The 15,100-nt window shown below is 30.6% G+C and overlaps 1 protein-coding gene across 2 annotated transcripts; it reads right to left on the bottom strand.

Annotated features, from left to right (window-relative positions):
- Window positions 1–1,695: 1,695 nt before the first annotated feature.
- LOC100574199 (PHD finger protein 7) lies at window positions 1,696–14,782 on the bottom strand. 2 transcript variants are annotated; one of them, XM_016800687.2, is made up of 10 exons: window positions 14,281–14,782; window positions 12,506–12,675; window positions 12,340–12,441; window positions 10,712–10,836; window positions 10,369–10,644; window positions 9,680–9,799; window positions 8,702–8,820; window positions 6,592–6,776; window positions 3,152–3,353; window positions 1,696–2,537 (listed from the first exon to the last, which is right to left on the bottom strand). In XM_016800687.2, exons 1-10 carry the CDS (start codon window positions 14,300–14,302, stop codon window positions 2,503–2,505), a joined length of 1,356 nt encoding a protein of 451 aa, XP_016656176.1. In that variant the 5' UTR covers window positions 14,303–14,782; the 3' UTR covers window positions 1,696–2,502. The 2 variants fall into 2 exon arrangements, with proteins under 2 accessions (XP_016656176.1, XP_003241382.1); XM_003241334.4 differs by having other exon boundaries at window positions 8,702–8,817; window positions 14,281–14,779.
- Between the last annotated feature and the right edge of the window lie 318 nt (window positions 14,783–15,100).

The following is a 15,100-nucleotide window of genomic DNA, read 5'->3' as shown; positions in this document are numbered from 1 at the left end:
ATTCAATCATTAGTGGTTATTGGTTCACATATTTTAGATTCTGAGTGTAACAATGAATATATTGATTTTACAATGAAGTGTGTTTTTTTTTTTTTTATTAATTTTTATTTTTTTTTGTGTCTGTCATCACCTTTTACGACAGTAAAAGTGCTTGGATTTTCTTCAACAGTACCTTTTCTGATAGGAAAACAGTTTTCTCTGTTTTCGAGAAAATTTATTTTGGTTTTTGGTGTAACATAAAAACAAATTACCGTACATACGTGAAATATTCACTGGTTGTTTCTATAAATGATAACATTTTCAAAATATTTTGATTTATTTTGAACAATTTAGGGACATTTTCAGTTTCCAATATTATTAGTTTTTTTTTCTATGAATGTCATTAACACTTTATTTGTTGGTTAAAAAAGTTTGAAAATTTAATAGAAGGTTCCTATTATATTGTTTCAAAGTCAGATGAAAAAAATTAAGAATACAGTCACAATTTTTTTTTATAAGCATCTAAAGTTCAAATATTGACAAAATACGTAAAAATGACGAAAATTTGCAAATTATTTTGAGTTAGAAGTTCATGAAAAATGTTCTTTTTAAATCTAAGATTTTAAAATGTAATACAAGATTCTTCATAACTTTGTCTACCTTTTTAAAGGTAATAAAAATAAAAATTATAAAATAAGTTATTATTTATTAATATAATATAAATAATGAGTTATGAGATTTTTTTATTTCAGTTCTCTTGATGGCCCATATTTTAATATTTTGATGAAAATATACAGTTAATCATATTATGATATGAAGTTGAACACTGAATAAACTAATGTAACTAACAGAAAATTGTTCAAACTAGTAAACAACAATTTGTTATGTCATATGTTTGTAACATGGATATGTAATTTGTAACACATTCTCTCAAAAAACATACTTGATAGCCAACATGTGTGCAAGTTTACCATATACTTTGATGACAGTCGACAGATGTGTTTCCTGTGCCTTCGAATATGTTACATAACTATTTACTTGAATTGAATATACAAATGTAAAAAACTTTGAAAACAGTTAGTATAGTATAATGTATTAACCGATTATATGATTATCAATGGTATTATAACTGTAAATACTAAATAATGTAAGTTATAAGGTTAATATTGGTTTATGTATTAATTATCCAACATTTTGAAAATTTTAGTTTTATGTTCTCATCAAATTTTAAAAATAGTTAATTATTTTGTTTACACTTTGGATGTAATTAAGTTAATTGACTAATTTGAGTATTTTTCAAACTTTAGCTGATTAAAATAAATAAAATAAATATATTTTATACATATATGAGGTACATTTGGTACAATTATATTTTACTTATCATAAAATAAATTTTAAACAACATTTTTTTTCTACTCCGTTATTTCATTGTACGAAACCTTAATATTTGTCAATTATTTTACATTTTAATTTTTTAGATGCAAAATAATAATATAATCATGATCTCACAGCTGTAGATTAATAAACAACTTAGGGAATAAAACATAAAACAACAAGTTATGATTGTACAGTATAATTACACAACAAAATGTATTTTTTAAATATTTAGAATTTCTTATTTATCAAAATATATTATACATAATGACATACTTATTTATATATGTACTACATAATCTTGAATACATATAATTAATGATATAATAATTGAACACAACCTTGGTCACTAAAAATTTATATATATATATATAAAAAAAAAAGATTACAATCTCTAAAAAGAAATAACATAACGTATTACCCTAAGCTAAGTTTTACAATTTTAATATAACTCAAAAGTAATGAACTACGTTATATAATCTTATGAGACCTCAATATTTGTAAATTATTTTACATTCTAATTTTGTGGTATCGATATACAAATTCAATACAAATTTAGGAAATAATCAGACTGTTAAATTATCAACAACTAACAACTAGATATTATATAAAACATCAAACCTTAAAGCGACTAGTTTGAAGATCTCAATAACTTGGTTATGATTGTTGCACAGTATAATTAAATAAAGAAATTTATATTTTATTTTATATATTTATAATTTCTTATTTATCAAAATATATTAACAAACTTATTTTTATTTAATACTATATAACCTTGAACACAAATTAATAATGTAATAATTTCAACAAAACCTTGGTCGCAAAATATTTAATTTAAAAGAGATTAGAATCAAAAATAAGAAATAATATAACATATTATTATTACCTTAGTTACATTTGAGTAATTAGGGTAGTGATTTACAGTTTTTTATAATTTAATAAGTAATTAGTTCCAATATTTTAATTGTGTAGAAACTATAATATTTCATTTCTGATCGAAAATTTTAATTTATAATTAGCTTATATTTATATATTATAATACATATGGTGAAAAATTAAATTAAAGAAAAACAATCAAAATCTTTTTTGTCTTAAATTGCATAACTTGTTACATAGTTAACGTAATGTAACTAAAAAATTATAGAATATTTAATCATCGTCGTCATCTAAAGTTAAATCAATACCTGAAAAATGACAAAATAAATATATATATATATATATATTCATTCTTATCAATACCAAATAAAAAATAATATTCTAACAATCTATAATAAAAAAAATTGCATTTTCTATACTTATCTTATATAAGAGTAACCTCAGGCGTCAGGCTTCTGCTTACGGAAATTGGCAAGGCTAACGCGCACTTAACTTCACTTTATTATTTCAATCACCTAGCTAAAATGTTGTTATTTTTCGGGCATGGACAATAATTGTCGGAAACTAAGGTTAATGAAAACCGATTTAATTGAGGGTATGGTCTAATCCAGGCATGTCAATCTCAAAATATTAACTAGGCCAAATAAATGAATAGTTTATTATGCGGCACATAAAAATGTATCAAAAAAACAAAATAAAATATTTTCTACAAATTTTTTATTTTATTTTTTAGTTTCAAATTTCAATACTGATCAATACTTATTCAATTGCTATTTATGACATTCTGGGCTTGATCGAACAGGAAAAAAATTTATTGCCTACTGAAGTGACTCTTATATGAGACTGCATATAGTAACAAACAATTTAAATTATACTGAATATTGTCGTGAGTATTTTATATTATTTTAATTACAATGCTTACTATTAGGATCTTCAAAAAATGTAAATGTAGTGCCAACAAAGTTCTTTACAAAGCCTGTAATAAGTGATCCATAACCATGTATTTTTGGCAACTGTATTAGGGATGACGTTTGCTCAACTTGTATTGTTGGTTGCTGAACAGCATTTATATTTGGTTCATCAACAATGTGAGCATTGGGTTGCTCGTCATCGTCAGATATAACCTAAAAATAATTAAATAATTGGTATGAAAATATATTATTTGGTGGTTAACAGGATGGTAGCAATTAATACTTAAATTCAGGTATGTCATTTACGTATCCAAACGCTATATTATCTAAATATCTATAAGCACTGTAGCGGTTGAACGAGTTATTATGTAGACACGTATAATTACATATTTTCGTATATACTATATTATATTAAATTTAGAAAAACGTGTTTATAAATAAAATGTTCAAAATACAATTACATAGATTAGTAGATATTTTATAAAAATTAGCTCAAATATATTTTTTTATTTTTTATTTTTAAGAGAAATTTACAATCTATACCTTAGGCACAATAGGTAAATGTGATACAGAATATACATATAAGGTACCAAAACAAATTAATATTAATAATAATAACAGTTCACAATAAATTATATATTACATGTTACGTTTGATGAGAGCAGCCACCCAATTAATGACACTTTCGCTTGTTTTTTTTTTTTATTTCTATAGTATGTATTATATTATATTATATTTTTTTTATGAATATACTTAATTTTTTAGTCCTTGATTTATACAAGCAAGTCACGGCACCATTTTCGTTTTAACCTTCTTGGAGGGTTTCCGGGGATAGTTGGGGTAGAGATTTCTATGGGCAAATTGGGGTGAGATAATACGTGGAGGTGGAAACGTTTGTAATACATTTTTGCTTCATCATGCACCAGAGGTATTTTTAAATCTGAATGAATAGTATGATTAGAAACATAAGGAGGGGCATTTAATAATTAACGAAGCGCTAGATTTTGGAAAGTTTGACTTTTGTTTAGATTTGACTTTTTTGAGTTTCCCCATAGTTGCAGTCCATATGTCCACGTGAGTTTAAGTAAGGATTTATAAATAAGGAGTTTGGTACTAGTGTGAGTGTAACTGTTATTATAAATGAGATTTTTTAAAAGACGTAAACGTTGGTTTAAGTTTATTCTTTTTGATTTAATATGCTGGGCCCATGTCAGCCTTTTATCGAGGGTTAGGCCAAGATATTTAGTGTTCTGAGCACATGGAATTTGGGTCCCGTAAATGAAAACATCATTGCAAGGAGTAAGTCTTAGGGTAAACGTCGTATGGATAGATTTTGCTTGATTAATTTTAAATCTCCAGTTGGTATATCAATCTTCCATAAGAAAAAGGTGAGATTGGAGATTTTGAACTGCTAATACAGGGTTAGTGAGTTGAGAGTATGGCTTTCTCATCCGCATAACCTGCAACCATTGTATTAGGGGAGGTTGGTTGGTCCGAGGCATATATATTATAAATGAGGGGAGATAGAATACCACCTTGGGGGACACCCGCAGAAATATTGGCTACAGAAGATTAGACATTACCAACACGTACTCGAAAATTACGCTCAGAGATATGATTTAATAACGAGAAAGTAGGTGGGATGAAGAAATTTTTTTAATTTGTAGAGAAGGCCGTCATGGAATACCCTATTGAACGCCTGAGAGATGTCGAGAAATGCACTAGTGCAGAAGTTTTTTTTCTAAAGCGTAGGATATGGCATCGACTACTCTATGGACTTGCTGTATAGTTGAGTGGGCAGTACAAAATCCAAATTGAGGATTGGGAATGATATTATTTTCTGCTATATATGAGTGCAAACGTTTGAGTAAAAGTTTTTCCAGGATTTTGGCAAAAAATGGAAGTAGGCTTATGGGACGAAAAGATGAGATAGAATTAGGTGGTTTGTTAGGTTTGGGAACTAAGATAATTGTAGAGAATTTCCATAAAATTGGGAAGTAAGAGAGACGTAAAACAGACTTAAAAATATGGGAAAGACGGACAATAGCTTTTTTTAGGTAGGCATCTAGCTACTTCAGCTGTTATTAGGTTGAATCCTGGGGATTTCCTAAGGGCGGATTGATTTATTGCAAATTTAATATCATTTGATGTGAAATGTTTGACAGGACTAGCCGTAGGAGGGGATGGAGAATTAAGATAATCATTAACAGTATTAACAATGGTATGGGAGAAAATGTCAGAGTGAGGTTGAAAAATATCAGAAAGATGCGCTTTGAAAAGTTCGGCTTTGTCAGGGTCATAAATTACATAACTGCCATCTGGGTTTTTGTTTGGAAGGTTAGCAGATTTATATTTACAAATTTTTTTAGTCGCTCTCCAGAGAGTACCATCAAATATTAACTTATAAAATTGCAAGAATGGAAAGTAAAAGTATGTTCTACACGAAATAAGTAATTATTATTAAAATACTCATGTCTAAAAGCACACTCTTATTGAATAAGATTTCCAACTAAATATAAAATTATTTTAACATTAATGATTCAAATTATACACTTGTATTGTACTATATTGGTACTTAGACTATTATCAATGCGTAAAAAATATTGTAAACATAAGCTATTCAAACCTTGTATTGATGTTTAAAGTAATAAATTTGGCTAAAATTTAATATTTGGTAAATTAGTAAGTGGGCCAGTAAGTCAATGATTACCCATGATTTACTACAAAGATTACCTATGAATACCCATGATTACCATCACCTTATGTACACTGATTACCCCCAAGGTGTTTACCCCTCACCCCTTCCACCTTACACTTCTGAGTTGACTTTTAATTTGTGTTGAAAGCTATGATAAAAAAAATAACAATATATTATTTGACTGCAACGACTAATGTTTATAAAGTATATTTTGTGATCATAGTATATAATAATATGCTATTAAAGTAATTTATTTACTATTAATAATACAGCGTAAATAGGTTGAATTAATTTCACGAGCTAATTTTATAATTTTATATTTGAGCTAATATTGTTGGAAAATAAAATGTTATCTTACAGGTTATCTGCGTAATTGAATTATTTTGAATTTTAGCCAATATTTTATTATTTGAGTAACACAACATTTTAAAATGTTTGTGTTTATTTATAAAACTGTTTTTCATGTGGCTTATAAGTAATCTAACCTAACCGGAATGTACATTTTTATAATACTAAGCATATTAGTTATACTGTATAGTATCCAATATACATAGTTGCTGTTGATTTTTTATATTATTATTTTTTTTTATTATTATTTATATTAATATATTAATATTATTATATGATCAAACTTTATTATATTCTATAATATATATCCAATCTTATTATTATATGCATTTAACTTCTATATATCTGTGTACTTCAACCACAATATACACCAAATATCGGCTGAAAATACTTTAAGTGTATTACCTGGACGCTGTTACTATCACTGTTGTCATCTGAATCCGATATAAGTATTGGATCACCTATGTCACTATGGCGTCTTTGAGATACTTCTCCACTGTGAGAAGGGACTTGCTCTTCATTACTTCTACTACAATTCCCGTTATCTAGTGGTTCCAATTTTAGTTTCTTCTTTTTTGATGCATCCTTATCTAAAATTCAATATTCAATACTTTATTAAAATTGTTTGAACAAGATAAAATCATGTGGCACAAATATTCTCTATGTGTTGCATTACATAGTTGAATAATTGATATTCTCGTTTAATAGCTTAATGAGTCAGTTTTTTTTATATCCACTTAAGAGGATGTCACACCCGCATGTGTTGTCTCCATCTTACAAATGTACAACACACTTAAAACTGTTTTGTGCATGACAACTTTATCTTTCTGTGTTCGTAGTAGTGGCTCCAACATTTCTGAACATTTAGGGTGGAAAATTATCTATGCAACAGCAAGCCCATATTTTAGATAACATAATTACATTAAAGTTTATTGCTTATAAACATTTGGTTTTTTCATTTGCTTATAAAAAATGATTGAATGGTACTATTAAAAAAAAAGAACCGGCTGTTGCACAGATAAAGTTCTTCTTTACGTGTTGTGAAAATTTGGTAGTTCCACAACAAAATAATATGGTGCGTGAAAAGTTGTTCCGCGCAAAACAGTTTTATATTTTTGTACATTTGTAAGACGGAAACAACACATGCGGTTGTGAATTCAGTAAAATAAATAACAATATTTAATATTAATGAATATAAGGAGTATATCTTATGTCGTAAATGTGGTTTTAATGATTATGAATTGATATTATGGAATTTTAAAAGAAACAAAAAACGACAAATTTCTTTATTCTAACCAGGCAAAATTATTTACCTGAATTACAAAATTTTTAACCATGTAGTTTTTAATATTGTAATTATCGAACTATAATAATTATTTTTACTAGTAGTTCTAAAATAAATAATAATAAAAAAAATAAACAACCATGTTGTTGTACCAAACAGCAAAATCAATGATAAATGATAATAACTATATTTTTTAATGGATTGTGTTTAGATCAGTATAGTTATAATAGACAATAGACATATTTTAAATAACCAAAAATATAAACCATTTATGGCGTTGGATGATTAAAATTACAATATTTGCCAGACTAGTTTATACCCTTTGTACGCTTAAACAATAATTATCATTTTTAGGGTTCCGTACGGTAGTAAAACGGGACCCTAATTCTAAGGCCCCGCTGTCCGTCCATCCGCCTGTCACCAGGCTGTATCTCATGAACCATGAGAGTTAGAAAGTTGAAATTTTCACAAATTATGTATTTCTGTTGGCGCTACAACAAATACTAAAAATCCTAGAATATATAATATAAACAGTGTTGCCAACATGTTTATAGCTGATGATGGTACGGAACCCTTCGTGAGCGAGTCCGACTCGCACTTGGCCGTTTTTTTATATATATCATTGTCTAATGTCTATTGATGACTGATACAATTAATAATTTAACTCTTATTAAAATATCATGTGAAATTTAGTATGTGGGGCTTTAAAATTAAAAAAAAACTTATGAGGTTCACAAAGTGATATTATTCTCACACATAAATTTTATGAGGTCAATTCAATCTAGTTTATAAACAGAGCTAAACGTAGATCTGCTGAATGTACAAGTTGCTATCTTAGACAGAGAGAATGTATGCAGGTGTAGCTCCCTTTTAATTAAAGATAAAAAATGACATCATATTACTACATATACTACATTTTTGTGGCTGTTGGTGGACTTTAATTCCATCGGACTTTATTTCGGGAATTTGTTATAGTGTGTTCCTTAAGAACTGCGACTCGTGATGTTTTTTCACTAGGGTTTAAAAAACTAGCACGTAATAATGCGCAGCAAATTTAAAATTTAAATTGATATTTTACAAATTTTTTGAATCCTAGTTTGAGACAAAACCGCCCGTAAGCGTTGAGTCGCAGTTCTTATGAAACGCACTATAGGTTAGACAATATTGATTATTTTGAGTGAGTTTCATATAGCACATATAACAAATTAATGCAATAATAATAAATCATACCGGAAACTTCTTTGCAAACTGGACAGCACCACTCCTGTTCACGTTTAATAGAACTGCACAACCTATGTGTTCCATTTGATCCACATGAATTGCACGGAAGAATTTCCCATGATCCACTGCTTGGAAAATAAAAAATAATATTTATTAATGTCGCTTGAATCGTTATTTTTCATATATTTTTTTTTATAATTATTTTAATCAATTTTATAATAAAAAGTTGAATATTTTTTAATAAGAATTCACTTTGATATGTCAATTTCACAAATATTTCATAATATTTTCTAGGTACATGAGTATTAATTAAAGCTGTTAATTTAAAGTGGGTCGTTATGATATATACATTTAACATTTACAGAGAACACTCGGTAACTCAAATTTCACGAAGAAAAAAAATATCGAGTTGTCAAAATCTTAATGTGTTATTGTTATTCGTAGGTCAATTTTATTTGTTACAGATGTCAAGAATTTTGAGGTTATGTAAGAAATTGATTTGAGATTTTTTTTTTCCATTAACACTAAAGCCCAATCTTAAATCTATTTTCTATATAACCTGGGAAAGAGAATAAGGATTTCAAAATGAAAATCGCGCTTTTGGTATTGGTGAATTTTTCTTCCACTTTTTGAGACTTTTATGTTGAAACTTTTTTGATTGCAAAATATAGTGATATGTGACTGCATATGTATATTACTGATTTCCAAAAATCTTAGCCGTAATTTATCTTTAATTATATAAAGCGTTTGGGGAACTCGCGCATACTAATGATCAGTCACTATACACACAGTCACAACATCACTCACAATGGATATAGAACAATGACTAAATGGCTAAATCCGACACCTTAAAAATGGTTTGGTGTCAACAGCCTTAATGTGTATTTACAACTGTCCCTTAGTGCAAGTTCTGAAATTCATAATTTACTGTACTATTTGACATAGTTATAAAATAAAAACTATTGTTATTATAAACAAATTACTTACGATGGGAGTTGAAATTTGCGTTTTTCTTCATGTGGACATAGACATGTCTGAATACTGCATTCAATATGCCTTTCTGTGAGCTCGGCAAAAGCATTTGGTACAGTTTCCCAAGAGGCGTCCCTGCAATTTAATTTTTTGAGGAAACTCTTTATAGTATAATATAATTTTAAACGTAGATTAAATAACACCATAGATAGTACAAACAATTATAAAATCCAAATAATGAGTGATAAATCAGCAATCGCATTGCCTATATTATACCTATTGTATTATAGTGTTATTTAATCTATGGTATCAGTGAATGCATATTAATTTTGTACAAGACTTAAAAGTTATTAACACCATTTATTTACAATACAATTATAGAAGGATCATCTTTTGAAATTACTTAATAGGTGATTATTAAATTGGTAACTTCTAGTTCTACATTTACTTTAAAAAAAAAAATGATTTTAATCCATAATACATTGTTATACAAATGAGGTAATTTGAAGTGCTTATTATTTTGAAATAATAACTATTTCTTCTATTTGAATGATGAAAGTTTTAGTCCCATATTCAGAAGCAGAATATTTATTGTAGTACTCCAAGATTCATGAAAATAGAATTTAATACAAATCATATTTGAATCGGGGTCTTGTACATACTTATTACATTTCAATAATTGGGGTGAATAAGACTCAATTTACCTTGATGGTATATATATTCCAAGCGTTAGCATTCTGCATTTGAATATGTCAACGTCGTTGCATAATGGGCATTTAAAAAAGTAGCCGGCATTTAATGCCAAATCTTGAATACAATCCCGGTGAAACCAAGCATCACGTTTGCAACACGGTGCCCAAATAGAAGTTGGTGTAGGAGATGGTATAACAGCATCTTTACAAATAGCACATTGAGCAGTAGACTTTTTTAACGCAGATGAATTAACAGTTTGCGTAACACGATGATTAAAGCAAAACGATCTAAAGATATTTGTTTCAATGAGAATAATATAGAAATAGGTTTACAAATTTAAAATTAATTACATACTTAAATGCCTGGAAATATTGATGCATAGATCCATTTTTCAATCCACAGGGAAGATGAAACACTTTTCGACATTTTTTTCCACTGCATGATATAGTAGCGCCTTTTTTGTTGCAATAAAAGCAAATCTAAGACCACAATTATCATTTAAGTATATTCAAAAGTGCAAATAGGGTGGGGCTTGGGGGGATTAGCCCTTTCTGATTGAATTAAAGCCCCAATATTTACTCATATATTAAATATTGTTTTAGATTAATTTATAATGTATAATTAATAAATTGTGTTTAACAATTTTATTAAATGTTTGAATGTATTTTAAAATAGTATTTAGATACCATATTATCATACATTTGAAAATAATAACTTTTAGGATTTATTCAGTGTTTGCAGGATTCTATAAGATCAGAAATTATGGTTATCAAAAATGTTTTTCAAGTTGTTGATTTTGAAAATCACTTTAGTTCATTGAAAAGCAACTAAATCTTTCCAAATTATTATAAGCTATTTAAAGAGATCGCATCACACGTATTTTTCGTACGTTTTAGGCCAACAAGCGGTGGTAAATTACACATACTTCCAAATGTCCGATTTTAATTTTTAATATATTATGTATGAATTCTTTGGCGAAATAACTAGGCTTTCTATGAAGTTGATTTTCACTTTTTAATTTTAAAGAACCATAAGATTTGGAAATTTTTTTAAAAAATCTCATGAAATAATTGAATTACATTTGTATTTGTTTTGGGCTTTTTGGGTTTTATATCAAAAAAGTAGTTTCTACAGTGTATAGTCTAGGAGCTTACGAATTCAACCCTTTTTTCAAAATTACAGTCAAACATCAGGATGTATGTTTAATTTACTATCGCTTTTGGTAGTTTTTATAGGTGACGCATAGAAGAATATATTTTGTTTTTCTCTATTTATTGACATGTGCTTATGTGTGCGAGAGTGGCACACGACTAATTCCAAACGTATCTACGCACACTAATGATCATTTAGTTCGCACACAACCACACTGCGTAACGCATATAAGACATCAAATTGCCTGTACGCGACCCCTAATTAAATCACGCCACCAATCCCCTTAATATAGTAATAACTTCGCTACTTATGAAAAGTCATGGACGAGATCTACAATTTTTGCTACAAGAACAATTTAGTAGTTTTGGATTGATTAAAATTGAAAAAGACACGTTATCAGTATTAAATGATTTTGCGAACTGCAACATGAGAATTAATTTAATATTGTAGTTACCTATTAATTAATAATAAATGTATATATACCTATTATATTGCGTAATAGTTTAATTTGATGGTGGATGGAGTGTGGAGAATTTTTTGTTGTTAAAATATCAAAGGGCTCAAAGGACCTCCGTCGATGTAATCCCCTATTTGCGTCTATGACTATAATACTTATTTCAATCCCTAGATTGGTTCATTAATGAAATGTTCTTCCACCTCTCCTCTCTAGCTTTTTCAATTCTTTGTAAGTTCCTATATCTAAATCTAACATGATTTGCTTCATATATGACTGTTATGGCCTTCCTCCCTCTTCCTGGTTTTCTCTCCATCTTTCCTTCAGCTATAGATGTCTCTAAAACTACACACTGTATAATATAGAAAGAACATACTTCTTTAGTTCCTCGGGCCAGTTCAGCTTTAATATCTTTCAATAAAAATCCCCAAATCCCTTGATTGTCTGTACCATTTTGAACGGCCATTGATGACAATAGCTGAAAACAAGTATATAGTTATAATCTACTAATAGTATATTAATATTTTACGAAATCCACTTACTATACAAAAATAATGAACGACAACATCATCTAGTTGGTATAGTAATCCATATAATTTTTCACTTATTTCTTTACGTCCACACAACATACATGCTTGATTATGCACTAACTTCAGCTCTACCATCACATTTTTGCGTATGGGTTGACAAGCTGTTGGCTTAGCAGCAACACCTGTTAAAATTATAACATTTCATGATATACATATATATAACTTGTTAAATTCTAAAATCGACTGTCCAGAAATTCTGTCTTCGATCCCTCTTAATGTAAATAATATCACACAACACTCTAATCCAACATTTCAGATTCCAACGCATAAGAAAAAACTATTGTCTTTTCGCTCCGGTTAACCGGATGTTCATTTTGGGAAATAAGCTAGAAACATTTGATATTTTTTTCGACTCACTACCTTAAAAACGTGTCTTAAAACATGAATATTGAATAATTAATAACATTACCCTACAATACTTAGATACTATTAATTCATACATTGTTTGAATGCATCGTTGCAATTATAATCATTTTTGTGCTCTCTATTATATAATAGCTATACTCTGTTCCATCTAAGAGTGAACCGCTTTCGCGCACGCAGACTGAGCCGCCGAACAGTGCCTGATCCCCTATGCGATGGTTATACGTTCTGTGATTGGCGGACAGTCATCGCCGGCCGTCGTCGACCGTCGGGCGCCCGTGTTAAAACTCTCACCGATGTCCGGATTGTGGTGGGAATGCGCGGAAAAAACATGTTTTGGTCAGCCAAGTGGTTCACTCTTAAATGGAACAGAGTATAGTGATGTAATAAGTTACCTATAATCCTTAACTTTTAATATTATGTATTGTTATTTACTATATATTGACCTATATTTCTGTATTTATGATTGTTACTTAATTTGTTCCATTTATTATGTACTCTGTGCCCTTGGGTGTTTACTCGGGTGTTTATTTAAAATAAAATAAATTTATGGAACAGATACTCAGTTTAGTCGTGAAGCGATGGGAAGTTATGAAAGCTTTGGCAGCTCAAGAAAAAATTGATATTTTAGGATTTTCTTCATGTAGAAATTTTCGGCTATTAAAAGCCACAAAGGTATCTGATCTTAGCCAAACATGAGAAATATTCATTAGAACTACAAATAAGATGTTAGTTGTTGGCTCGTTCAATATTTTTCAATTATGCAACTATATTTACAAACAATAATATTTATTGTTAAAAGGAGTAAAAATGCATGCGTGTAATTTATTTGAAAAGTATAAAATAACAGTATTTAATTTTAATTCAGCGACCAACAATATAGGTATGCGACGGTTTTCCTCACGCGCATCAATATCAGAGACTAGTCACTTATATTATATGCTTCAAATTGTTTACACTCCCGGACAGCGATGTAACAAACCAGTGTCTGCCTACCTACTGGCAAAAAGTACCGAACAAAATGGATTTGGGATGTTTATTCTTGTAGAGCCCTGAGCCGTATACATACCTCCCGGTCCACCGCCCCTGGCTACTATATTCTAGTTACCGTAGCTATATCTAACAAGGTAACTACAATAATATAGTATTATAACTACTGTTTTCTACATGACAAATATTATAATTGGAACGATAGCAATAATATGTTTTTCCACGACAAAACAACAATTTTACGTTGTATAGGTACTTAGCGACTGGCGAAAACAAAAAATTAGAATCGAACAGAGTCGAAGACTTGAACGTCCGAAATTCGCGAGCAAGTACGTTGAACAAAAACCCGGGTAAACGGGTGGGTGGATACTCACGTCTTCTAGTAACCGGCGCCATGTGTGTGATGAATATTCGTCCCAGTGCGTGGACACCCGTTCGTAAGCGCTTCCGCTCCGATGACGACGAAGAATGCGATCTGCGAAAGCGGCTGATCACGATTGCCGAGTAGGTACACTTGCCACACCTAAAACGGCGGCACAGATGGTCGACGACGGACGATCGGCAGCACTCGGAACGACGCTGCCGACGCGCAATATCAGCAATGGCGGCAGAACGCGCAATTGATTGCAAACGACAAAATATGCGACAGGCTGCAGTGCAGGACACGACCGCGCGGACAACTGAACTGAACAGGCGAAACCGGACAAAGACGCCAGAAAAGACCGGGAACGCGAACGAGGCGGCGGCGGGTGACGCGGTCGTTTCGGCTATACGATTGGGACGCTGACCAATGACCGTAGATTACCACGTTCGCGGCGGCGGGGGTGACTTGTGGTTTCGGCGTCGGCGGCGGGGCGTGCGGTGTGACTGCGCTGGTGCACCGTTGTCGGCCGTCCGTGCGCGGTTGTTGTATGAGCGGCGAACGACGGGATTGGGTCGGCGCGCCTCGTCGGGTTACTGCGACGTTGCCAAGTGTGACGAATCGGTCCAAGCCTGCCGACGCAGTTGTAGTGCACCAGCACCCCGACGCTCAACGATAACCGCCGATTTGACGCGATCTTATGGCGGTAAACATTCGGTGGCCTTCCCCCCGACCGTGTCGTTTCCAGAAAATTATATCGTAGTACGCGGCGGTCTAAACAATATTTGACGCCTAAGAGTGGGGCGCATTATTTGCCACCCTATCGTAATTTC

Source organism: Acyrthosiphon pisum, chromosome X (genome assembly GCF_005508785.2).
Source record: "Acyrthosiphon pisum isolate AL4f chromosome X, pea_aphid_22Mar2018_4r6ur, whole genome shotgun sequence".
Taxonomy (NCBI): Eukaryota; Metazoa; Arthropoda; class Insecta; order Hemiptera; family Aphididae; genus Acyrthosiphon; species Acyrthosiphon pisum.
This window is presented reverse-complemented; position numbering and strand designations above follow the sequence as displayed.